This window comes from Thunnus thynnus, chromosome 15 (genome assembly GCF_963924715.1).
Source record: "Thunnus thynnus chromosome 15, fThuThy2.1, whole genome shotgun sequence".
NCBI classification, from domain to species: domain Eukaryota; kingdom Metazoa; phylum Chordata; class Actinopteri; order Scombriformes; family Scombridae; genus Thunnus; species Thunnus thynnus.
In genome coordinates this window covers 30,153,278-30,180,961 of record NC_089531.1, presented here as the reverse complement: position 1 = coordinate 30,180,961, position 27,684 = coordinate 30,153,278, and the positions used below count along the sequence as shown (strand labels likewise).

Genomic DNA, 27,684 nt, shown 5'->3' with positions numbered 1-27,684 from the left:
TAGAAAATAAAAAAATGAAATAAAAATAAAATAAATCCCCACCCTTGTTTGCTGCATTTGTGTTTTTTTTTAGAAATCCAATATTTCTTGCACTCTGAACACCACATGAAGAAAGGTCATTATTACTGTCTTAAACTTTAATATATATATTTAACTTTTCTCTTATTTTGTTTAACTATGTTTTTTTGGTGCATTTCCTGATTTTGTGTAATATTAAGCTCTTTTGTACACTGAATTCAGGTTTTTTGTTTTTTATTTAAAGTCAAAGCTCCCCCAGAGCTATAGAAGGTAAAATATTATACAATTGTACAACTGTTTTCAAAGGCTGAATAGTATTTCACATGACTAAGCAGGTATGATCTCTACTTGTTTTTAAGCACATTGAGTTTACGCCTGTCTTATGAAATGTGCCACATAACATTGACTTGACTCGACTTAAGAAATCAACTTTTTATTTGAGCTATAACTATAAAATTGGTGGTTTGCTCCTTTAAAATCAACCATAAAGAAACTGAAGCAGATATTGCTCAATCATGTGAATACAGCTAATTGTATTTATTTAAATTATTAAATATAACCAACAAATTCCATTTGTAAACAGATGTAGTAACTGCCACCAGACAGACATTAAGTTTTCTAGATAAATGGCTAGAATTAAAGCAATAACAAAAGCAAAAACCCAGATTCCTCCAGCCTTTAAAATTCTTAGTCCTCCAACAAAGAAACATTTGTAGTCAAGTTTAAGAAAAGACACATTAGTTTTAAATACAATGATAAATATGAAGGATTTTTTAACAGAAATGTCATTTTGTAACATGTCCTTAAAAGGCCATGATGGACACGACCACTAGATGATCAGGAGCAATGAGCAGGCTGCTGAAAACTTCCATTATGCCACCTGTGCACTGACAAAATACATTTATTTCCCTTTACATGGATGCCTGCAGCCTGCCACAACTCCTTCTGAGTTATTAATTACACAGTACAATACTGCAGTGAGGCACTGCAATACACAATGATGATTCTGCAATGTCTCCTCCATTCAATGACTTCTCTGCTCAGACAACATTACTAAGAGTTCATCAAGTGTTTCGTTATTATCATCACCTGTGGTTCTGACATCCAGCAGTCTTCACAGTTACTGTAAGAACCACTGGTTTTATTTATTTTGTTGTTTGCGTGTCTTGCAGCACCTTTAGCTGATCTTCAATGTTCTTCAGTTCCTGCTGCAAGGCTAACATCTGAACACAAGAACACAAAGAAGAGTTAAAAATCATAAATACACACATGTTCACATCTATCACACAATTAGACAGCCATGTAGTACACAACTAAGAAATGACTACTATTAAATCAATAATTAAGAAATTAAATATTTATATATATTATATATATTTATATATTTATATGAAACTAAAAGAGTGCAGATCTCTGCCAGATAACAAAAACAGGGATTTATTCATTTTGTATTGTGCCTAACTTTAGTGGATCATAACATATCAGGTATGGAATTTATCTGCAGATGCTCCGGTTCAAGATGAGACCAAACTTTTCTATGGATGTCAGTTTTTGAGCCACAACAAAGGCCAAAATGTGGCCAGCAAAAGCCTTGTTTTCAGCCTAGCCCACTCCTGGAAATGCCTTTTGCTGCAGTTGTTGATCACATGCTACCAGCTGGTTAAGAGGAGTGAGGAGTCGGCAGTCAATGGCAGTATAAAACGTGTTATAAAATAGGTTTTTCAGCAATTGTGAATCACTGCAGCCATGTGAGGTCCTTGAGCATACAGTTATAAATTTGCAAAAAAAAAAACTACACTGATAAAACCTTATATCTTCAAGTCAGGAGAAAATGTGGATATGATTGAAGAATGAATTATTAGTTCACCTAACCAGCAGGTTGTTTGATTCATTTGGTAAGTCATTTAACAAGCAACTACAGTGTGTGTGTATTATTATATATGTATATATTATACATATACATACACACACACACACACACACACACACACATACATACATATATACGGACAGGTGACAAATTAAAGGAAAAGCAACCCTTTTCAGTGACCCTACGGCATACAGGGAAGGGTCACTGTAAATCAATACAAAGTTTTTCTGAGTGATCACCTTTATCCTATGATGAAACATTTCTATCCTGATGGGAGTGGTCTCTTCCAGGATGTCAATGCCCCAATTCATAGGGCACAAGGGGTCACTGAATGGTTTGATGAGTATGAAAATGATGTGAATCATTTGCGCTCTCCACCACCATCATCACATGAGGGAATATCTTTTTGATTTTGAAGAATGGTGTTCCTCAGCCTTGGCATTGATTCTATAAGTCTGGAACTCTTCTGGAGGGATGAACACCATTCTTCAAATGGAAGAGACCACTCCCATGAGGATAAAAATGTTTCATCATAGCATAAAGGTGATCACTCAGAACAACTTTGTATTGATTTGCAGTGATCCTTCCCTCTACGGGGACAAGTGGACCCAAACCACGTCAGCAAAATGCCCCCCAAAGCATAAAAGAGCCACCAGATCCCCTCACAGTAGGGGTCAAGCATTCAGACCAGTTTTTCCTTTAATTTATATATATATATATATATATATATATATATATATATATATATATATATATATATATATATATATATATGTATATATATATGTATATGTATATATATATGTATATATATATATATATATATATATATATATATATATATATATATATATATATATATATACACACATATATATATATATACATACATATATATATATATATATACATATATATATATATATATATATATACACACACACATATATATATATATATATATATATATATATATATATATATATATATATATGTGTATATATATATATATATATATATATATATATATATATATATATATATACATATACATATACATATATACATATATACACACACACAGACACACATTGTAGTTGCTTGTTAAATATTACTAATTGAAACAAACAACCTGCTGGTTAATTGAACCAATAATTCATTCTTCAATCATATCCACATTTTCTCCTCAAGATGAGGTTTTGTCATTTAGTATATGCTACCAGTGAAGTTAAAAAATGAAGCAAAACTACTGATGTGGTACAGTCCCAACAACAAATATCTATTTAGACCTTACTTACTACCTTTTGTGAGGTTAGTTACTGAACTCTGTCAGTCATGTGATGTTGTTCGTCTGGTCGGCTTGTAATGGGATAATGTGAATCACACCATTCCACTAGTTCAGACCAAGAAAAACCTATTGAAAGTGTGATTACACCCATCAGTTGATGAAGGTTCCCCTGCACCTTATTGCCCAGTGCTCACCTTACTGTCCATTTGCTGCCTGATGTGAGCTGGAACCTTGGTCAGGTAGTGTGGTGATTGCACTCTGCAGAGGATCTCCTCCAGCTTGGGAACAAGCTTGACTCTGCGCTGAGTGAGCTGGGCAATCTGTTTGTCAACTCTCATTTCACCCTGGGAGAGGAAATCATTTCATAAATACTGTATGATACAGGATCAACGTCCTCATCACCTTCATGGAAGCGAAATACCTTAACATACTGAAAATGTAGGAATTCCTGACACGAGTGTCAATAAGAAGGTGTTGTATGTGGTCGGGGTAGGCAGAGTAGGCAGTGCCTCACCAAAGCTAGAATGAAATGTTGAGATTACATGATAGTTGCATCTACTGATCATTTCTTCATATTGATAATTAATAATTTTATGAACTTTATTTTTATATAACGTTGCTTTCCATTTATTCTGTAAAACACTTACAGCAAGGAACTTTTGCCCATGGCCTTAAATGAAAACAACATTCAAGATGTCCAATGTTTAAATAAAATCTTAAAATATATAAAATATTCAATACTCAGTTGTTAAAGTGCATTATGAGGCATGATACCTTCTTCCGTTAAACATGGTAGTGAATGAAAGAGCCTTTGTCCACATCATCAAAAGTTGATGATAACTTACAAACATGAACACATGTCGTGTCCTGCAGCTTGTTGAACGAGCCACCAAAAAAACATTCATTGGGGAAATGTGCACCACTAACCTCCGTTATCAGCTAGATAGCTAATTAGCTGCTCAGCTGCAGAACATTAAACAGCGTGTTAACATACCTGAATGTGTCACTTTGGATCCATTAGATGCTGGTTTGGTCGTTGTTCTTCAAAATGCCTGTTAGCAACATGCTGTCTGTCAATGACGTGTTGCTACAGCAGTTTGTTTACTTTGTCTCCAATGAGACATTTAATTTTGCAGTTAATCTGTGGTTCACATGTGTGCCGAACCGTGGGGGGTGATCCGTACGGATCATGGATCAACTATGTTATGATACACCACTATTTATGACCATCTGCCAGGGCATCATGAGTGAGCACCAGTTGCATCTATTAAAAGGACACCATGACACCATGTGGATATCTACACTTTAAGACTTTTATCGACAGTTTGACAGAATATCTGAGAAGCTCATGCCACAGTGATTGACATGATATGATTGCTCATAGTTCCCTTCCCCCGCTAGCTGCTAGCACTTAGCATGGTAGCTTAAGCAGTCATCATGGATATTTCTTACTTCAAAATATTTTCAACATTGTTTTATGAAGAAACTTATGAAACTGAGGAATAAACCTGACAAGGAGGACTTTAACAACAAAGTAATTTACATCTTTGTGCAGAGGATCTAACAGGTCCCAAGTGACATCTGTAGGTATGTTTACACGCTATTTGATGTGCTGCAGCTGGGCATCTAGCTGCTAACTGACCTCAGCGGTGAATGTTTGTTTTGTGGCTCGTTCAACAAGCTGCAAGACAAGATGTGTGTTCATGTTTCTAAGTTATCATCATGTTTTGATGATGTGGACAGAGGCTGTTTCATTCACTACCGTATTTAAAAGAGGAAGGTATCATGTCTCATATTGCAATAATTGAGCATTGAATATTTTATATATTTTATTTAAACATAAGACATATTAAATGTTGTTTGTCTTGAATGTTTTCATATAAGACCATGAGCAAAAGTTCCTTGCTGTTTCTTGCTGTAAGTGTGTTATAGAATAAATGGATAAAGTTTTATTTTCCTCTTTTTTTTTTTTTTGCTGATCCTAAAAATGATCTGATCCGTGACTCAAATCCATGATACGATCTGAACCATGAGTTTTGTGATCCGTTGCACCCCTGGTGTTAACATGTCGGCTTTGTAGACTATATTTTGTATGTTGTGCACATAGATAAGAGTGTGTAAATCATGTATTTGATACATGCATTAATACTTTCTGATGTGAACCTACACTTTTAGATCTGTGAATGTTTTTAGTGTTCAATCTTTCTAGTATTCAGCACTGATCTGGACCTGTATCACATTATAAGCTTTGCGGTTCTTTATATATTTCTGTATACTAAGAAAATACATAGGAAACACATGTAAATCATGTGATATGACATCTACATGCCCGTGACAGAAGCCCTACGACTGCGCCGTGCCCCGACGTGCACAAGGATGCGAGGGCCCGATCATCTCTGAGTTTTTATTTTCAGCTTCAGCACATTGCAGACTCAATTTCATATTGTGGCAGTAATGATTTTTGCTTTAATTTTAGTTGAGTCATACGTCATGCAAAGATAAATTTTCAACTGGATCAAATAATGTCACTGTAATATTGGCAGCCCTGTTTACCTGGAAATTAGGCTGCAGCAGAAAGACGTTTATGATGCATACCTGAACGTGAAGGTGCAGCTGACATGTGTGGTCCACCACACCAACAAGGCTCCCTTCAGGGGGAGGAGTGGAGGGGACAGAGAGGACACCTTCTCCTCCCTGAGGACAGTAGATATGGAGGCTGGAGATTCGGCTTAAAGTCCAAACACTGGACCCAAAGTGAAGGAGGATCTGAGCCTGACTGGATGAACACACCGCCCACACTGAAACACACAACATTAAAATGAACATGTTTATTAACCATGTATTTATTCATTTATCAATAAGGCTAATCCATTTGGCTTTTGTATCAAAACTGGATTTAATTAACTAACTGGCAGTATTTTTGTTTTAAACTGGTTGTATCACAGTAAAGGACTTACTGGCAGGTTTTTCTTTGGTCATGCCACACTGGGCTCTTAGAGAACGGGCCACTCGGATCACTTCCTGGACCAGAAGGAAATCTCTTTCCTCTTCGGGGAAATGCCAGTGTGCCTGTCAGGATGGAGCGGTAAAAAAAAGAACAGATCAGCTAAAACACATGGAAAGAGGAAAATCAAGCCAAAAATAATAACATATACAGGTGTATTAATTAATAACAATAATAATGATAATAATAATGAGAGGAAGACAAAAAAGTGCAACAAATTTAAACGAGCCAGAAGTCATTTTTAAATAAACCTGTCTGTGGTTAACTTTTAGTTTCAGCGTCTAACAGCAGCACTGACCTCTCTCTGTCACTTCGCATTTCATCCTGTAACTCTTTCACTCTTTGGCTGTCTGTTCCTGTCCGCTGCTGCTCCGCAGTGGACAGGTTCTGTAACGGTGGAGCACAGGTTACGCTGCGATTTAACCTTTTAAAAAACAAGATTTTACTAGCTGATAACTGCAGGAACAGACAGCCAGATAGTTAAAGAGCTACAGGACGAAATGCGAAGAGGATTTCTGCTGTTTTTGTGGCTGCCAGGAACATATCCTCCCATGGACTGTCATAGATGGAGAGATTTCCTCCAGCAGGTCTGTGTTGCTGTTAGCTCCTGAAGCTAAAACTGTCTTGACCAGCATATATTTGGAAATGACTCACACTCAAGGGTGGGGGCCGGGGGAAGTTGGCGTCAACATTCTACCATTTATATAAATTTCATGACATAGAGAACTCCAAAGTGGTCAACTCTACATCAGTAAAGGCCCCGCCTTTTCAGTGTTTCACAGTACAGTCAAATTTAGTTTACAGCTTCAAAAAACATGTTTAAGTGTGCAGTACCTCTTTAGAATTAATGTAATTTTTGACAATTTTAAGCGGGAAGTGAGAAAATATTTTCTTCTTTTGTAATTTGGGTGAACTGACCCTTTAATAGGTTAAACCTTTTAAAATATAGGTAAATAGCCCCAGAATATCAAGATTGTGTTGTTTTCAGATTAGGTTGAGCCCTATGTAAAGCAAATATTTCCATATGTAAATGTGGTGTGGTTGTAATGGTACCAGCTGAGAGGAGCGGGGGTATGGCTGGAGACACAGGCTGGTCTGGGCTGCAGCTCCAGGTCTGAATGGCTGGAGTCTCTGCCATAGCTCCTCTGTGAGGAAGGGCATGAATGGGGAGAGAAGGGCCAGAGACACAGACACACAGTGATAGAGGACGCTGCTGGCTACCTGCCTCGCTCTGCCACTTTGCTCTGTGTCAGTGTGGACCACTGGCCCCTCATCCTGTTGGCCCAGCAAAGGCTTCACACACTCCTACAACACACACACACACACACACACACACACACACACACAGAAGGAGAAAAGGAAATGACAAACAGCAGTTATATTTCCATTCTATTGTCAGCTAAACTCAAACTCTCTGCTCTTGTTTAGGTTAATCTGTTTACATCAATCTTTGATGCCCTGTGATTGGTTCTACCTGTTTCCATGAATAAATTAGTTAATTCTATCATCCTCCTTTTTTAGACTGACAGTAAAAAGATTAATGCGACTGCAAAGATCCCAATTCTGAATTTCTAATCTGTGCTCTTTTTTTAGTGGCTTCAAAATGTAACCATGATACCATGTGAAAGTTGTATTCCTCTCCTCACCAAGTAAACATCACACAGGCTGTGGACCCAGAAGGAGTACAAGGCAGACGTGACAGTGTGCAGATCATATGTTTCAAAGCTCTGCTCACACTGTACTACTGTGCTGTAGAGTCTGGAGCACACCCACCGGTCCATGCTGCTCAGAGGAGTTGTCTGAAAGAGAAGTGAAAGGAAAAACTGTGTGACTCTTAACCTTGTTAAGTATGGTTGTACTGGTGATCCCCTACCGGCATCCCCAGCTACACATGTGTTTTTATGTTATCATGCTGTGTATATGTATTTCATGTTTGTGTATATATACACAAACTAGCATATATATATATATATATATATATATACTGGGGCTAAGAACTGGGGCTAACGTTAGCTGGGAGGCTAGCTGTTTCCCCCTGTGTCTAGTCTTCCTTCAGCCCCAACCAACGCTGACGCAAGTGACATCACGTGAGACGATTTCTCAGATTTCACACAGTTCCCTCTGGAGCCACAAAAAGACTTTATACTACTTTTTTCTCCTTGAACACAGGGACATGAGATTGATATCAATCCTCATATTTTACTCTTGGAAAATAGAGGAAGTACAGTGTTTGTTCGTTGTCCCCAAGCACATGAGCGTCCAAGCTGTGTGCCCCCCCTCTCACTCCCTTTCTGCTCCTTGTTCTCTCTTTCCTCTCAGGCGTCTCTTTGCTGGACCATCAGCCATCCTGGGACCGCTCTGCTCTGCTTTTTGTCATCCTGTTTGTCCATGCTGTATTTCTGTAATTTTGCTTTCTTGGTCTATTCTGTACACATCTAGTTTTTCCTTATTCAAATCGGGGGTCTAAGGATAGATGATGTTATATTGCTGTACAGATTGTAAAGACCCCTGAGGCAAATTTGTGATTTGTGATATTGGGCTATACAAATAAAATTTATTTGACTTGACTTGTAAGTGTATTTCCCAAAATGCTGAACTATTCCTTTAAACAGCAACACCACAGTCAAATAAATTGCGATTTCTGGTATTAGTTACTACAGACAAATAGGACCATGGTCAAAACCAGGGATAGTCTTTGTACCATCCTGATGGTTTTGGTGACACTAGTGTCACTGTCCATTTCTTAACCTGAATTAACTGAAAGCAACTAAACATGTTGCACATGTCAGTGCTGATTAAAGATCCTTAATTATACAGTATTTGACTGGTTGGCTACAGGGATAAACATTTGAGTTCTGTATTCAACATGATTTTTTCAACTAGCCTCTCCCTTCTTTTGCCATCTGTTGCAGCCAGAAGTTAAACTGTTCTTTGTGCTGGATGAACAGTTCTGTCTTCCTGTTTGGCACCACAAAGTGATCTCTCTTTGTGTGGTTCAGCAGATTTCTCGCCAAACCTGCCCTGGTGGCACACTGACATTTACTGTAGAGGCTGGCAGGTCTTTATCAGTGATGCTATTCTTTGTTCGTGGAAATTGTATTGACCTCTGAAAAGTCACTGTTCTAATATTTTATCAATGTAAATATAAGTGTAGACAATCTCCAAAGTACAACTATATACTTGAAATAACTTCTAAGCAACTTGGCAACAAGATCTTATTTTCTCAGAAAGTCTGAAGTTGAACAGGCTGTTTCTTTGTTGTACCTCCTCTAGTGGTCCCACTGGTGTTGTGCTGTCGCCCAGCACTCCCAGTGTGAATCTCAGTGTCTGCCACATTTTATTACAGAAGTGTCTGCAGCTCAGGACCTGAGAGATGGACAGACTGATGTCTTCTCCTGATGAAGAGACAGAAAAAAGAGTGTTGAGGTGAATACACTGATAGGGTGAACAGTGACAAGGCTCAAGGCAACAGTATCCTACAACAGAAGTGCTTGTCAGGTCTAACAGTGACACCGTCTTCTCCAACACCTTCTCAACGCTGGAAACTGGGGGAGCTGTGCTCAACCACGTTTGTCTGTTGTTGTTTTTTTTTTTTAGGTGAATGCAATACACTTCTGTACAATATTAATAATTTTCTGAGAAGCTTTTTGCGTCCTCTTTGAGTGTGGCCATTTGGAACATGTAGAAATACTTTTGCCTTCAGATGTGATCACACGACCCTTTGTATGAACTGGTTCATTTGAAGTATTCTGAAACCTTAAAGGTATACAATGCAGGATTTGTCAGTTGGTGTTGGTAAACACACAGCATTCAAAGTTGGCCCCTCCTCCCTGGCTCAACAAGCGAGCGAGTGAGCAAGAGAGGGAGAGAGAGAGAGAGACAGAAGCGGTGGTCGAGTGAGCTAGAGAGTGAATGAAAAGAGCAAGCGGTGCTGGTGAGAACAAAGCTGTGAATCAGATAAATAAAATGTTTTCTGATTGTTTCACAGCGGTTATGTTCTAAAGCACCAATAAACACACCCACACCTCCGCACAACCCTGCAGGAAGGTGCTGCATTGGCAGATTTTGTGTGAATGCAGAGCTTCATCCTGTCTGCTGTGGCCTTCCTGCTCTGCGTGTATGTGTAGCTCAGCCCTGCCCTCGGTCAACAGACACACAGACCTGCAGCTCTTTAATCATCCATGACACAGAGACAGAGAGCAAAGTGGAGCAGAGGAGAGAGACAGAGACAGCGATGTAACCTGGTTGCTACGCTACGAGTCCCCACCTCACACCCTGCGTGTTGTTAATGGCTGGGGGCTACACACCCACTGCCCAAAGGTTGATGCCCAGAAGCATCCTGAACACAGCAAAATAATAAGAAAATACAGGCAGAGGGTAGAGTCTCTGCAGATACATACACCACTACACACTTCTAGTATCATAAGTGATGATTGAGAGGGATTACTTTTGTATGAGTCTATATTGTTTTTTAGGAAAATCCTGCATAGCATATCTTTAATGATACCAATGTCAGTCAGTCCATCCAATAATTAGACTACAGTTGGGTTACGGACCAAATTGTTTGGTACTAGTGCCGACGGACACTTCCTAGATTTCAAGCATAGCTGTCGCCCAGCACTCTTTTATGGAAAAATGTCTTTTATGGAAAACCAGAGTATTTCATGGAAGATGGAGAAATTGTAGCATTCTTGCAGTGCAGTTGCTGCATTCCATTGCAGCATGCAAGATGGAAAGACAATTGAATGGAATGGATGGAAAGAAAAAAGGCAATTCACCTCAAGAACTGGAACAAGCCACCAATAAGTGACAAGGAATCTGGAAAACCCAATCTGTATCACTGCTAACTTTTTCACTGCACTCCCTCACAACTAATCTGTCTCTCTTAATCATTGTGTTTCCCGTTCACACAGCTCCACACATTCATTCACTGAAAAATGGTTGTCTGAGTCAGATAAAGTGAGCAGAGATGAGAGTAACTCACCTTGCATCTTGTGAGAGCAAAGGGCAAATCTCAGAGCATCAGTCCCACACTGAGGGATCCCCTTGGGGTAGTCTTTCCTCTGTGGGGAAGCAGATGGAGCAGACAGATAAGAGAGGAAGTAATGAGCATGCTCAGTCAGCCAGAAAGAAACATAGATAGGAGAGAGGGGAGCTGACCTGTGCTTCCATGGCAACCACCTGCTCCCTGGGGTCGAGGTTTCCCTCCTTCACTTTCTCTTGAAGCCTCTGGGAAGTAAAAGAATAATTTGTTGTTTGTTTCACAACAATATGATAAAATGGACTGCTATATCCAACTTACTACTGTCAGCTGGACTGAACATTTCATCACTTAACAACCTAATTCATTCTCTGACAGTATTCATCCCACATCCCAGAGAATATATGATGCCTTCAACTACTTCTCATAGAGTCCTACTTTTGAATATAAAAATAAAGAATGCATTTTTTGGGCCAATCCAGCTCTTATGTGAAACAAATCCAAATAAAGTGTGTAACAAGAGCAGTTTTTTGCTGGCTCAGAGCTTCCCTGAGCTGCAGTGGTAGATAAGAGGGAGGAAGATGGTAATCAGGTAAATTTTGTAAAGCGCGTTTTTAAGGTGACATATGTAAAATCCCCAAGAAAAACTAACTACGCCAAAACGGTGACAGAAAGTTGAAACAGGAAACCGGTGACACTGAAAAAATACTGATAGCGTAAAAAAATCTGTCACTGACGGATATGAGGAAAAAATCTGAAGATTGACATTGAAAAACACATCATCATGTAATAAAATATCAAAATAAAATAAAATAATAAAATTGTAAGATTGTAATTTTTTAATGTCCGTGTTTTATTTTTAAGTGGAACTTGTTTCAGTGCCAATACAACGTTTTCCAATACAAGTGTTTCAATGCCAATGTTTTCTTTTTTCAGTTCAGGTTTTGTTTTGAATGCCAAGTTTATTTTCAATGCCAAAATGTAAATGTCAGTGTTCTGACCCCATTACAGAGGATATAATACACTATGATACACTACACCCACCTCCAGGGAGACTCCATGTATAACATCTAAGGGGTCAATGACGTTTCCCAGAGATTTACTCATTTTCCTGCCGTGTTTGTCCCTCACCAGAGAGTGAAGCAGAACCTGAGAGGCATGATGGGAACAGGAGAGAGAGATAGAAAAGCAGGATGGGCTGAAACTGTGATTAATCATTAGTGTTTGTAAACTATAATAGTAATATAATATAATACTGTTTTGCTTTTGGGTTTATCATTATCTACCTAACAGTACCTGTTTAAAGGGCAGCTGGCCAGTCAACTCTGTACCCAGCATCACCATCCTTGCCACCCAGAAGAAGATGAGGTCACTGCCTGTCTCCAGGATGGAGTTAGGGTAGAAGCGCTGAAGGTCACTGGTCTGTGGGAACAGAAGGTGTAGTTACAGTATAATACATGGGGGACAGGGCTGTTTATTGAGGACTGTGTGCTGCTGGTGGAAGTGTGATACCTGCTGAGGCCAGCCCAGCATGGCGAAGGGAAACAGCCCAGAGGAGAACCACGTATCCAAAACGTCAGGGTCTGACACAGGGAGTATGCACATGTAAACAATTCAGAAACAAATCTATACATTTACATAACTGGCATGGCAATGATAAAACTATGAGAGTAGAGGGAAGCTTTAATCTAGTTTGTTTTCTAACCTGTTCAGTAAAGTTAGCTACACCTCCACTGATTCTAAAACCACTTATTAAATATCTCATTGTCTGTACCACTAAGTAGAAACTTGGCTGTAGCACCAGTAGGGGCAGCAGTAGTCATAACATTGCCAAAAGAAGTAGTACCAGCAGTAAGTGGTACTAGCAGTGGCAGATATAACAGCAGCAGCACTGGCAGCAGAAGTAGTAGCAGTACCAATATTAGGAGCAGTAACACACTAGCAGGAGAAGTAGTAGCAGTAGCAGTTAAAGTGGAACTAGCACTAGCAGCAGAAGTAGTAGCAGTAGCAGTTATAGTGGAACTAGCACTAGCAGCAGAAGTCGTAGCAGTAGCAGTTATAGTGGAACTAGCACTAGCAGCAGAAGTAGTAGCAGTAGCAGTTATAGTGGAACTAGCACTAGCAGCAGCAGTTAAAGTAGCAGTTTCAGTAGCACTAGCAACAGAAGAAGTAGCAGGTTTTTGTAGCAGGAGGAGCAGAAGTAGTTGCATGAGCAGTAGCAGTTACAGTAGCAGAAGCAGCAGAAGTAGTATAGCAGTAACACTAGCATTAGTAGCAGTAAGGGCAGAAGTAGTAGTGGCAGTAGAGGTTGTAGTTTAGGTTTGAAGGAGGTTTAAATAGTAAAATGAATGATGGCTGAATTCCATTTAGCTGCGTCAGTTTCAGGGCCTTAAACAGTATGACCAAACATTGGTGATCAGACAGGTGATAGAGGAGAGTCACCCTGAGTCAAACTGACGTCCTCTGGCTTCACTCCACATTTGACAGCAGCTCTCTGTCGGGCCTCGTCCTCGGTCCTTCCCCAAACCCACTGCTCCTATCATAAACAACACACACACAACACACACCGCTGTCTGTCTGGAACACTCTGATACTGACTGACGCATGATATTAAACACATCAGTATTATTCTTAAGACTTTAATATCCACATGGCCCAACCTCTTGTCTGTCAGTAGAATTAGGAAGCTCCACTCTGTAAGCAGGGATCTGATGACCCCACCAAAGCTGCCTGGAAATACACCAATCACTGTGAAGCAACAAGAGGTACATTGTTAACAAACCCATACGATGAAACAAGGACCCCTTCATCATCAGAATGGTGTCACTTCGCTCACATATCACACCACTAATGACAACACACACCGTCATTGTTTCTCTTCACACCATTGTTCAAATCCATGAACTATATCCGAGTCAAAGTTCAGGACAATCTACCTGATGTTGGACAGCCAGTTCTTCCATGTCTTGGTGTAAAAGTGAGGGATGATTTCCAACTGTCCATCCTCCACAGCCTGACAGTGAAAGAATGAGTCAAACTTTAATAAATGTTGTCCCAGTGTTCACTTGACTACTATATTCACTGTATAAACATAAACACTGACTTATATATCTCACAGCCACCAACTCCACTTACCTGTATAGCTTTTTTAGCCATATCATCACAGTGGACGAACCACTGCTTCTTTAGAAGAGGCTCGATGATGTCCCCTGAGCGGCTGAGACAGTGTGGAAGGAGAGAAGAATGACAGAGGAAAGAGAGACCACATGTTAAGACATTATAGTATGGTACCTACAGTCCTGTTTCAGGAAGTTGAAGGCAAGCAAGAGGACACTGATGGTATTACAATTCATAATTGTGTTTTTACATGTTTTAGACAAGTGGTTTGAATACTGAGACCCTTGTGACATGTCTCCAGTCAGTTATGGTTTCTCACTTTAGCTGTAAATGCTCAGACAAGCAAGATGACTTTTCCCCTACAAACGTAGTTCATTCATAAACTATTTTTCTTAGTCAGGAGGAAATGATTGCTTATGTTGTGAAAGAGAGAGGAAAAGAGAAAGAGAGAGGGAGACAGTTCTGTGACTGGCATATTTGAAGCCCAAACCAAAATGAACAAAATACCAAAAAACACATTGGAACAGATGTGACAGATGTGACAGAGCTTCAGTGCAGCTGGAACACAATGTAGCCCATCCAGTGGACATGCAGTTCAGTCACATTTCCTCTGTCTTATACAGTGTAACAGAACAAATGTGCTTTCAAATCAAAATCAATTCAAAACAGGTGTCTACACCGGCAGCCTATATTCAAATTACTGCAGGAAAAACAGCAGGAAAGTTCTTTGCATGCATAATTCATACCTAAACTGTGAAACTTATGCACACAACTACTAAATCTGAGTAGAGACACTCTGTCCATCATGTCAAAACATAAGGAAAAGTGTCCAATTTAATTTAATTTATCATACCATATAGTAACACATGTTGCGCTACTCACCAGTGAGTGTGATATTTTTCTAATTTGATATCAGTATTATATTACAGGGGCTGTCAGTCTATCAATCCTGTCCAGCATCTCTCCAGAAAACAGGAACAGATATGTCAGTAGTCTTGTGGTCACAGGTGATATAGCAGCAGTCAAAGCTAAACTGAGCTGAGTAGAATATTTATAACACATCCACCACATCAGGATCAACACACCTAGCCTAGCTAGGTACGCTTTAGAAAATGGTTTTGGTAAGAAATGGGCAGCAAATGTTAAGTCTGGATAGACTTCGTTGTGTACAGTTTACTGAAACCATCTTGCATTTCTGGGTACTGGAGTTCAGTTTTTTAAAGTTATCTTGTGCTGTCTTTTGTGAGGAAGCTGTTTATTTTTACAAGATGAATAATGGCTGCAAAAAAACACTCTGCATGAACAGTGATGAGATAAATACACATAGAGAAAGGCAGATTAAATGTGTGTTCCTCCACCTGCAGATGGGTAAAGTCATGGCATGATCCTTCTTTCCTCTGAGCAGCTTCCTCTCAGCCAGGGCGTCCACGACTAGCTGTCTGGCATCAAAACGCTTTACTCCCTTAAAAGACATGAGGAGACACAAAATAATAACAACAGCTCTGATGAAGATACATCAAGCCTACCTTTTCCATCATGGATGGGGGTTGTACAAGGTGCAGTATGGATGTTTTGTCGACTGCAACCAAATATAGCAGACATATGCAGATAAATTCTAACCCATCAACACTTGACATGGGAATACGAAGTTTACAGATAATGACAGTGGTGTGTATGCACCTCCAGCCAGTGTCCACAGAGTGGTGTCATCATCCCATCTCCCCCAATCACAGTGAGGCGTGGCAGTGAGTGTCTCTGTGACAGCAGGAAGTCAGTGTGGTCATGAGCAGGAGTCACTTTCACTGCACCTGGAAACAAACAGAGAGAACTGATCAACATGAGCAGCTCAGAAAACATGAAAGCAACAGTGTATCACACAATCCAAAGTCTCTGAAGATAACCTGCTGTGAGGCCTCTAATGTTCAGTTTTTGAGAAAACTGTGTCAGAGAAGACAGTAGTGTTGCTGTCACCTGTTCCTAGCTCCATGTCCACCAGTGTATCAGTGATGATGGGCAGCAGTCTGTTGGTGAAGGGGTGATGGCACTGCTTTCCATGAACAGCCTGGATCAAAGTGGCAACAGAGATTATATCAAGGGACATTCACAAAGTGGGAACATATGAGCAACGGTATTGTAACAAATGTCCTGTTGTATTCTAGTTCCCAGTTCACTTGTACATGTACACCATGAGACGACAGACATTTATCAACTGTCAAAAATACTGCTGTACCATTTATACTGTCCTTTTAATGAGTAACACCTCCGGAAGATCTTGTTCTTGCTGACCTCCAGGAGTTTAACTTCTCTCTCTGCTACAGTGATGTAGGACCACATGACATCACTGATGGGGGTGGTGCGCAACAAAGCACACATTTGGCCCTATTTTAACAATCTAAGCACACGGTCTGAAGCGCATAGCGCAAGTGGTTTAGGGTGTGTCCAAATCCACTTTTGCTAGTTTAACGGCAGAAAAAATGGTCGCAGTGCCAGGTGCATGGTTCAAAATGGTTGTCTTTGGTCTCTTAATTAATCATGGGTGCGCTTTGGGCATAACATGCAATAAACCAATCAGAGTGTCATCTCCCATTCCCTTTAAAAGCCAGATGCGTCCCTTTATTGCCATCTAGTGTATGTTGTTAATAGGGAATCAGTGATGGTTAGTGACAGTGTTTTGTGAAGTTTCATTTTGTATGTAATGGGATTTACATCAGATTTCACTGTATACTTATGATTGGTCCCTGTATCTAGAACCATAGGATAAGAAAAGTGATTGGTTCCCAAATAATTCCAACTCCCAGCTGTGTACTAACTCTGCCCTTGTATATATGACTGAATTGAACCTGTATACTTAAAACATTCTGAAGAAGGCTCTGTGCTGAAACACGTAAGCATTTTTCTAATGTGATGTGAGCCAAATAAACAAGTGACATGTTAGTATTTTGTCCTCCTTGACTAGAAAATTTGAGATGTGCTACTTTTATTTTTTTGAAACCAATCAGAGTGTCATTTCCCATTCCTTTTAAAAGCCAGAAGCGCTTGCACCTTGGCGGATTGCTATTATAATGGCGCATTTGCCATGTAGTAAGAAGGAAGGCTTCTCTGCAGAGGAAACAGATCTGCTCACGCACGAAGTGAAAGTGCACAATCCATTTCAAGCACACTGGCCCCTGCTGCTCCTGGACCCTCCCATGGCCAGCCCCATCTTGGTGCTCCTCGCCTGCAAACCCGAGGAGGAAGAAGCCCACCAGTTTAAGATCCTGTTCATTAATTTGTTGCAAATTTCTTTTTGTTTGTCTTTTGAAATGGTTTATTTTTTTAATTACAGCTTTGTTTTCTTTAAAATCGTTTTGCTCAGTCATGGAGTTTTAATTGCTGAAAGTATAGAAACATGATCACTGTAATTTCAAAAATGGTTAGTCGGTCTTAAACTAGCGAAGACACTTGCGTCGCATTTGGCGCTGCTTTGCGCTGGGTGTAAGATAAGGCCCTTTGTGTTTGAGTGCATTTACATGAACACCTGCATGCATCCCTGTTATGTGCTACACATCATATCCTGGTTTCAGATTTACCTGGATATGCTAGCTGGAGTTATCCAATAGAAAGCAGGATACTATGGATTGTGTATACAGGTATATGATAACCAGGTTTTTCATGTACTATGTAAATGTTGTATCCCCTATATGATCGAAACCAGGACAAACAGAAACAGACTCAAACTTTTAACCAGACAGGACACTGTTTTGCAGCCAGCTGTAAAGTTACTTTTTATCATTATTATTTGCATTAGAGCGTGATGATGCAGATCACTGAGCAGGACTTTATGACAGTATGAGATTTGCAGGATGTTTGCAGGAATGTGACGAAATAGCATTTCCTAATATTTCGCCCCCCTCATGTATGTTAATGGGGTGGACAAAATATTGGGAACACTTCAATACAATGCGCTACAGTACACCAGCACCACCCACTAAGACCTCAATAATAAACAGAAAGTAGAATTATCACCTTTCTGACAATGTCAGCAAAAACTGAAAATGAATGTAAGTTTCGTAAAAGTAGAACAGGTTAAAACAGGTTATAATGTGTTAATTAGTGGTGCTGGCACTTTGGACAGAGCCAGGCTTGACATTTCCATCTAAGCTAAGCTAACTGCTTGCTGGCTGTAGCTTCATATTTAATGGACAGACATCATAGTGTTGTTAATAATACTATTTGTCAATAATCATACTCTCTGATAAGCTGTACACCTCTCTGGATTCAGTGATATTCCAAAATCTCCTCAGGTCATTAAACATTCCATCAATTATTGCTACTAGCCTGGTATCGAGGATCGTCAGGGTGAACAGCTACAGCCACATCTCCCAGCATAGTCTCAGGACGGGTGGTGGACACCGCCACCTCTCCATCTGAACAGTAACAACAAGAGAAAACCTCACAAAAAACAGAACAAGCCAAAGCAGAATATGTATCACATTTCCAGACTGACACTAATACTTACCATGGCCCTCTACAGGGTATGCAAAGGTAAGCATTGTTCCAAACTCCACCTCGTGTTCATAACCAGGAACAGACAACATTGTCGGCCCAGACAGCTCCTTTGAGTCAACCTGACAATAAATGCACACACTTAAATATGATTCTTTACTATTTTACTACCAGCTATAAAACAGTAGGAAGGAGGAAGGAATCTCTGCCTGTCTGTATGTATGTAAGTTTGTCCTTCATATATCTGGAGAACCATTCATCTGATCTACTTCTTACCTAGCAGGTGGCTTGCTGGGGAAACAAGGAAGTGCAATGTTGATGTGTGAAGTTGTTTGGAGGAGCGGTTTTTGAGAAATATATAAAAATACCTCATAAATAACGTTGATTTGCTTCTCCTTCTGTCCATGGATTTGACAAGCGGAAATACGGACAGTTATGGGGTGAGATTTGTTTCATAATGATTTGTGTGAACAGATCGACAATCTGTGTGTAAATGAGTAATCTGTAAATGTAAACACCTTCCACAAATACAAAAAAAGATTTGTAAACTCACAATAATAATTAAAAAATTAAATATAAAATGGATCTGCAAATACACAAATTCCACAAATAAATAAAATATCTGTGAATACATTAAATTAATTTACAAATAAATGAAAAGCATTTGTGAATATCTTCCTAACATTTACAACTTTCCAAACAGGCATTTGTGAACTTTTTATTTGTGAACTGAAAAAACATTTGTGGATCTCAGTTCTACACGTGTGGATTTGCTTTTTACACACACAGAGTTTTGAAAGAAAACTTTCCGCCGGTCTGAACGAAAATCCACTCGTATCACTCGGTCATTTTCAGATAGCACATGATCACCTGCTGACAACGTCATTTCCACATTTCAAAGTAAGAGCATGCAGTCTTCCTATGAGCTTTTTTTTTTTTTTTTATAATCAGTGATAATTAACGTGCATTCATTGTTTTGTGTTAATGTCATACAGTGTCATACAGTGAGTATTGTGTGTGTTTATTTGTTCTATGTATATTATCTATTATCTATGTTATTTCTGTTTGAGTATGAAAGGCACAAGGATGCTTGTGGGCAACGTTCAGCTCTCTAAAGCGGTGGTTTGGCTGCTTCTTCAGTTGGCAGTTATCAGTCACCTCATCCTTTATATTTTTCATTTATTCTTTCAGATGGGTAAAAGTCACAAAGCACTTCACATCTTATTATCATCTTATACTCAAACAGAAATAATGCACATGCTCTGAGAGACAGTTTCGGCAGAGCTCCGGTTACACTGCGATTTAAAGTTTTTAAACAAGATTTTACCAGCTGACAACTGCAGGAACAGACAGCCAGAGAATTGAAGAGCTGCATGATGAGAAACAAGGAGGATTTCTGTGGTTTTTGTGGCTGTCAGCAGCTTTTTCTCCTGCAGACACACACAGATATAGAGACCCCCTCCAGCTGGCCAGCACCGCTGTAGCTGTTGAAGCTAAAACTGTCTCTCTCGATTAGCATATATATATGAAAATGAGCCCGAGGCTGAGGGAGGTGGCCCTTATCATTCTACCATTTATATACATTTCATAACGTAGAGAACTCTGGAACGGTCGAGTCTACGTCAAAATATCAGGGCAGATTTTTAACAGCAGATGACATATAATTAACAGCTAAAAAAACATGTTTTAGTGTGCAGTATATTTTTAATTTATTAAGTCCATGTCCTTTTAATTACTATATATATATGCGGTTGCTTCTACAGTTCAACCTCAGTTTAGTCTCACTGGTCAAGTTTCTGCCTGGATTAAAACCATTTAATTGATTTAATCCATATCATTTTAACTGATACATTTGTCAATTTATACATATAAATATATACTGTTCTTGAGAAACAATAAGCAATCGGCCTGTTCCAAACAGGCATGTTTTTTATTTTTTCCTCATATTCCATATAGTGTATATGTAATACAATATTACCTCAATGTCAGAGATGGCAGATTCCAGAGCACAGCTCCAGTTGACCAGTCCTTCTGAGCGATAGATCAGACCAGAGTCACACAGCCTGACAAAAGCCTCAGTCACAGCCCTGCTGAAACCCTAAACAGCAAACAACAACACAAACACAATGTTAGACTTTATTACATTGACACACTGTCACAATTCCACACAACCATAGTTACATATGTTGTGTCACAGTTACCCCAGACTGTGATGTTGTGTGATGTTGACAGGGGTAAAGATAGAAGGATGCTGGAGCATCCTATGCGTGTGTGTGTGTGTGTGTGTGTGTGTGTGTGTGTGTGTGTGTGTGTGTGTGTGTGTGTGTGTGTGTGTGTTGGGGGGTGGGTGGGTGGGTGGGGGGATGCTCTTAAGCAGATTGCATTTTTGGAATATAAGCTAAAACTGCATGTGAATAACACATGTGCTTGCTGTCTTACTGGATCCATAGTGAAGCAGGCTCTGCTCCAGTCCAGAGAAGCTCCAAGCCTCCTCAGCTGGTGATAGATCCCTTCTCCCTTCCTGCAACACACAGACACAGAGACAATAAAAATAAATATAGCAAACATCACACACACACACACACACACACACACACACACACAACACACACACACACACGTGAAGATAAAGAAAGACGAAAGGACTGTCTTATCATTTTAATGTGCAGAGATGTGTAGGGATGATCATTACTTCTCTGCTTTGCTAATGTGTGCATGTTCCTGAGAGAAGGAACGTGTCTTAGGAGGCCCACACTCCTCACTTTCCATCCTGGCTTAGGCTCAAATAAGGTATTATTCTGTGTCTTGGAGTAAACAGGACATGTTGAGGGGTCAAAGGCCACATATGGCTTGAGGCTCTTCCTTGATTTGTGTCTCTAGGTGATGTGGCTCCTAGTTACCATACATGTGCATGTAAATGTATCTCGTGGCTGTTTGCCATTGGCTGTAGTACATAAGTTTGTATGATTTAACCAATCACAGATCATTTGTTCCCTCTCCAACTATAATAGAATGGGGTTTGCTGTTTGCTCGCTGAGACGAACTGATGCAAATCTTTGTGTGTTCTGTTACCTTATTGTACAATAATAATTATTTAATCTTCAACCCAGCAGTGTTTTTTGTATTATTTCATATGTGTGTTAAGTGTTTTCAGACAATTTCCACGACACACACACACCAAAAGAGCAGTGATATGGATGTAGAGACTCACTCCTTCTTCCATTTCCACACCTCCTGTAGAAACTCTTCTCTGCTGAAGTCCTGTCTACGCTTCCCTTCATCCCTCAGCAGCATCCTTTCCACCACTGTCTAACATAAACACATATGATCACATTAAGATGCAGGGCGAGTGTAGAGTAGGAATCTAGCTCTCCAACAGCATTATTTGGCTTCACAGTGAAATCTTATTGTTGTCCTCTTTGGGCAAACATCAAATATTCTGCTTTAGATATTATAAGTGCATGTAAATCCAGCTGAAAATGACCTTAATTTACCATCTACTGATCAAATGACAGCTCTATTTCACTCTGCACCACATTTCAGGTTATTTATTTGACAACAGAGCTTTTCATTTGCATGGTTTTCAGAGATGTCTTACAGCCTAGCTGCCTAATTATACAGGCCTACAGACACGATGAATGAGATCATGTCTTTAATCTACTACTTTAAGCATATCACAGTGAATATAGGTATTTATTCATATTTACAGTGGTGAGGAGTTGCACCGATGATGAGAAATGAAAAATAAGTCATAAATCAACATTCTCTATCTATTTTATTCTTGAATGAAAAAAATGAGTGCTTGAACAAGAATGTTCATATTGCAGCCTGTGATGGTGGTATCACCATCCAATTTAGTAAGTTAGCATGCTAACATTTGCTAATTACACAAGCACAGCTGAGGCTGATGGGAGTGTCAGTTTTCGAGGTACAGTATTTGGTCATAACCCAAAGTATTAAATAAGGTGAAATTTTGACCAGATGATGGTGCTAGAGGAAAAGTCAGAGGACCACCAAGGACAATGGGATTCATATTCTGAGGAATGTGAACATCTGTACAAAGTTTCATGGCAGTCCACCTGACAGTGGATGAGATATTTCAGTCTGGACCAAAGTGGTGGACAGATTGACCAACATTGCAAAGATCCATGCTGCTAACAACATCTGAATCTGACACTCTCAGCTACAATATTTTAGCCACATTTCAGTGTTAAATTTTATGAGCTAAAAGGCTGCTAACAGGATTTTATGACTAAAATGTCTTCTTTCTTTGACATTTCTGTCATCACCCCAACACAATGGAGATGAATGGAATATCATTTGTGATGTTTATTGCATTAAAATATGGCATTTCAAAGAATTCAACAGCAGTGTATCTTTCCAAATACAATGTCCTGGTCACTGTGGATAACCCACAGACCTCAGTGTGAACAGTGTTCAGGGGAACTACTAACTACTAAAGAAATAGTCCAGATGAAAATTAATGGGGAACTCCACCAATTTCCATATCAGCATGTGTTTCCAGGTGTTTGGGAGTACTACTGCATATGTGGAAAAAGTTGTATAAAGATTTTTGTGTCTCCAGAGGGAACTGTGTGAAATCTGATAAATTGCCTGTGATGTCATTTGAGTCAGCATCAGTTGGGGCTAAAGAGTACAAGTTTGAAAACGGAGAAAATTTGGGGATGTGGAGCTAGAAAGAAGTGAGGTTAGCAGATCTCTGTTACCTGCTGGAGGCTGGCAGCACCAGGCTACATTAGTCACTACTAGCTACACACATGAATCTCTGATTGACCTGTGGGTGGTCAAGTTGCATTGTGGGTAATGTAGTCAAAGGGATTTGATAAGGAAGAAGAATGCATGGAATAAAAAAATACTTTTTTTAACTGTCAGTCATTGTAAGACTGTAAAAGTGCAATGTTCAATCAGTGCAAGACTCTTTTAACTGGTGAATGTCACAGTCAGAAAAATGAAAAAAAGTAATTAAAACCCAAACTGTGTTAAAAAAGGAGAAAGGGAGTCGTCTTACCTGAGTTGCGATACCTGCATGGTCACATCCAGGAACCCAAAGCACTCTGTGGCCCTGCATCCTTCTCCTGAAGGAACAAAACATGCTGTATATTACTGTTCCATCACCAGATAAGCCTTCTCAAACAACCTTTGACTGAACCTATTTCACACAGCATGTTGCATCTGTTGTTGGCAGTTACCATCGAACCAGAGCATCTTCTACAGCTACAGTCAGAGCGTGGCCCAGGTGCAGAGTACCGGTCACATTTGGTGGAGGGATACACAGGGAGAAGGTCTGATCCACAGCGTGAGATAATTTCTCCTGAACACATAGGACAACTCAGATGTCATACACCACACACTTTATGTGTGAGTCTAATTTCTGACAAAAAAACAATCCAAATAATCCTCATCATATGTAAAAACTGACAAAATAAGCTGCAACTGTATTATTAGATATATTATTTTGAAGGTATGAGCAGCTGTTGCAAACATGCAAAGAACTAAATGGCTGCAAATATTTTCTTGATCTAAGTCTTTTTTATATTTACACAATTTATATTTACGTATATTTTCTTTATATTTACAGTCTGTCATTGAAAGGTTTGTCTGATTAATGCACTTGTAAACCCATAACAATATTAATAATTAATGTTAATTATTAATTATCATTCATGTACTCAGTGGACTAAAGAGTCAGCAGAAGTATATATTCATACCTTATTAAGCCATTACGTTCATATGAATTCTACAGCTGTTGAACTGGTTTGTGAATGTTGGAGATTCTACTGATTGAGAAGATAAAATATAAAAATAAGCAAGAGATAAGAGATAGATATGATTTGAATGTTAATGTGAGATAATAAGAAATGAATATTTATTAATAATTATTAAAGTGAATTATTCTATCTATCCATTCTTAACTGCTAAATCAAATTCAATTCAGTTAAACTAATGGATAGGCATCCCAGTAGATTTCTAGTCAGAGCTGTCAGTCATCTGCTAGAGTCATCAGCCCTGCGTTCACACTGTGCATGGGGCTGTGGAGGGGCTGTGGAGGGGCTGTGGAGGGACTGTGGAGGGGCGTGTTGCTTCAGGTACTGACATAGTCTCCTGCATTGTTTTAACACAGGCCTGATGTCAGTCTGATTGATTGCTAAGATCCAGATCTGCTGACAGTGCTTGTCGATATTTTGGTCCTGTCTCTGGAACAAACTGCATGATGACCTGAGACGTGTCAGTTGTGTGTCTACTTCTCAACACTGAAAACTTTTCTTTTTCCTTAGGCGCGTGATTATTTATATATATGTGTGTGTGTGTGTGTGTGTGTGTGTGTGTGTGTGTGGTTTATGCCTGCGGGCTTGATGTGGGTTCTTTACTGTCACTGGGAGGAAGTGTGTTTGCACATTCATTTTTAAAAGTACATATATACAACACTGGGCCTCATGCAAGGACACTTTCATATTCTTCTCCTTAATCTCCTGACTTTTTTCTGTGAGGTTTCCTCGTACAAGTGTTTCAAATCAGATTCAACAAACTCTTAACTGCACAAACGTTTTGTAAATCTCTGGTTTCAGCCTGATGAAGGTCACCTGTTCATGAGGATGAGATTTGATAATTAGCATAATAGAATTAGCATAAAAAGACGAATTTGACAGTGCAGAGCTCCAAGCCCTGCTGTCAGAAATCAGCAGACACATTATCAGTGTCAGTAGTCATATTAGAGGAGCTGAAACAATTAGAGAATATGAATCCATTAGAGCGGCGCTGCACTGTGATAGAAATAAAGAGGGAATGCTTTGACGTTGAGTTAGATGCTAAAAAATGTCTTTCTAACGCAAAACACTCATTACTAATATGAGAGGCATCATGTGACAGTCACAGAGAAATTAGAGGAGAGAATATTACAGCCTACAGCAGGTGATGTTACACTGTCAGCTGCAACACAACATGATACTAGACCTGCAGAAATACCCTGAGGCAACTGTTGTAACTACTACCGACACAACATCATCACATCTAAAAAACCTCTCAGTGAACTGGCAGCCATGATGATGATGATGATGATGATGATGATGATGATGATGATGATGATATGCTGAACAGAATATATGGTTTGTTTATGCTTATATTTCATTTTAGTTCATTTTGGTATCATATTTAAATTCTAATTCATTCAGATGAAGACATCACGATTTCAGGTCAAATGAGTGTTTTTCCTCTGTGGAGAAAGTCAGACTGTTCATGACTCATACGACAGCTCTGAACTTGTGAATTTTGTTTGTACCTCAGCAAAAATTCTAAGCATGTCAAATTGTTGAATTCTGCAAATTCTCTTAAATCACTTGTAAGTTCCACTTCATACAAGTTCTCCTTGCAAGAAGCTCAATGCATTTACTTGTTATAAAATATGCTATATAGTAATCATCAGAAGAAACAATGAGACATACTGTTGGTGAACAGTTATCTCATAATCCACCTGTCACATACAACAGCATCATTTCGAGAAGCAGTTCTAGTTTGATGTCAGTGTTGTTCTGTTTGAAATATCTCACATGCTGTTCGGGGCTGAACAATCCCTCCTTCTCCCACCACTGATACCAGCTGGACTCTACGTAGTCTGGACTGTACGAGGACGGGAACGGCAAGCTGGTGTCTGCAAAAGAAATAAGCAGATATTTTGCCAAGTCTGCAGAGAGAGACGACAGTTAAACAAGCTGGTGCTGGAACAGAACAAAACCTGTGATGGGAAGTCATTCACCTTTTTTTGTCCCCGGAGGTGTTTGAGCAGTATACTCTATCCTCTGTTTCTCACTCCATTTCACCCCATCATCTTCAGCAGTCTGAAAACAAAAATATCAGTTGAAATAACAATTGCAGACACATGAAATTGAGTTACAAGTACAAGTTCTTCTCTTATAGTGGTTCTGTTAAATGTGTGTCTGGACTACTGTGTTGAATGGAAATTAGACATAAACCAACAAACACAACAAATACACACATATATAAATGTGTACTCACATTGTGTTGACTTGACAGTATGGCCCTCTCCCTCTCTTTTCTCCGCCTCTGTTTCTCTGCTTGAGGCCGTAGAAGGGATGGGTTTGACGGTGATGAAGAGGAGGATGAAGGTTTTGGAAAGTTGCTGGAGCAGAGTCTCCTTGCCAGCCTCCAACTCGGGACACGACCTGCCCTCCACATCCTCACTAACACACTACAGCAGCAACAAACACACGGAACCCTTCATACATGGCATGTAAAAATCAGGAGTGGGTTCAGAGAGGCTAACTAATAAATTAGCTACACGTGGAATAAGTTTATCTGCGATGACAATTCATATTTGAACAGGTTTACTTACTGTGCTTTCAATACAGAATGCTCTGACACCACAGCCACGACCTTTCAACTAGTCCTTCCTGGTAGAACTGACAAAGTGCATTTCCGTTATGTTGCTAATTACATGTTAACACTACATCATTTTCTGATCTCGTACAATAACTGTGTGATTTAATATTACGTTGTTATAGTCTTATTATTTCTTTTATTCTCGGCGTAAAGATACTGTTTGTTGACGGACCATAGTAATTGTACGGACAACAGGAAATTATCGCTGTCCGTCTGGAAATATCTTCCCCTCAACACTTTAAGCCGTCAAGTTAAACTAAAAAAGAAATAATGCTTCCTTTCTGCATTTCAAAATAAAATCACTTATGGAAATAATGTTCACCAAAAACTGGTACGTTAATATCGTACGCGCTGTTTCATTGCATACATGATGCTATGATACAACACCGTGATTTAAACTCATCTTTTTAGTTTGTGCGACACCATGATTCATACAGCTGGTATTAGTTTTGATGTGAAAACATTACACTTCCGTTTTGTGTCTGGTTGACTCATATCGTTGCTTG

At 39.4% G+C, this 27,684-nt stretch overlaps 1 protein-coding gene across 1 annotated transcript; it reads right to left on the bottom strand.

The window, feature by feature from the left end:
• vars2 (valyl-tRNA synthetase 2, mitochondrial) lies at nucleotides 1-27,570 on the bottom strand. The gene is made up of 30 exons (XM_067611712.1): nucleotides 27,132-27,570; nucleotides 26,795-26,987; nucleotides 26,535-26,616; nucleotides 26,329-26,429; nucleotides 23,974-24,095; nucleotides 23,793-23,859; nucleotides 21,975-22,072; nucleotides 21,203-21,284; nucleotides 20,742-20,861; nucleotides 18,777-18,885; nucleotides 18,596-18,684; nucleotides 16,250-16,340; nucleotides 15,959-16,086; nucleotides 15,637-15,740; nucleotides 14,297-14,378; nucleotides 14,098-14,174; nucleotides 13,822-13,909; nucleotides 13,604-13,697; nucleotides 12,674-12,744; nucleotides 12,458-12,583; nucleotides 12,206-12,310; nucleotides 11,341-11,409; nucleotides 11,165-11,243; nucleotides 9,445-9,575; nucleotides 7,827-7,979; nucleotides 7,234-7,485; nucleotides 6,134-6,245; nucleotides 5,772-5,974; nucleotides 3,371-3,520; nucleotides 1-1,241 (listed from the first exon to the last, which is right to left on the bottom strand). Exons 2-30 carry the CDS (start codon nucleotides 26,972-26,974, stop codon nucleotides 1,164-1,166), a joined length of 3,243 nt encoding a protein of 1,080 aa, XP_067467813.1. The 5' UTR covers nucleotides 26,975-26,987; nucleotides 27,132-27,570; the 3' UTR covers nucleotides 1-1,163.
• Between the last annotated feature and the right edge of the window lie 114 nt (nucleotides 27,571-27,684).

Bases quoted from the DNA above. Each gene is read 5' to 3' on its own strand.
- vars2 (XM_067611712.1), bottom strand. From the start codon at position 26,974: ATGTGGAGGGCAGGTCGTGTCCCGAGTTGGAGGCTGGCAAGGAGACTC. The intron at 20,862-21,202 runs GTAAGACAGCAA...TTTGCTGTTTAG, and splicing joins CCTGCTTCACTATGGATCCA to GGTTTCAGCAGGGCTGTGAC. The intron at 1,242-3,370 runs GTGAGCACTGGG...TCTTGTGTTCAG, and splicing joins GGCAGCAAATGGACAGTAAG to ATGTTAGCCTTGCAGCAGGA.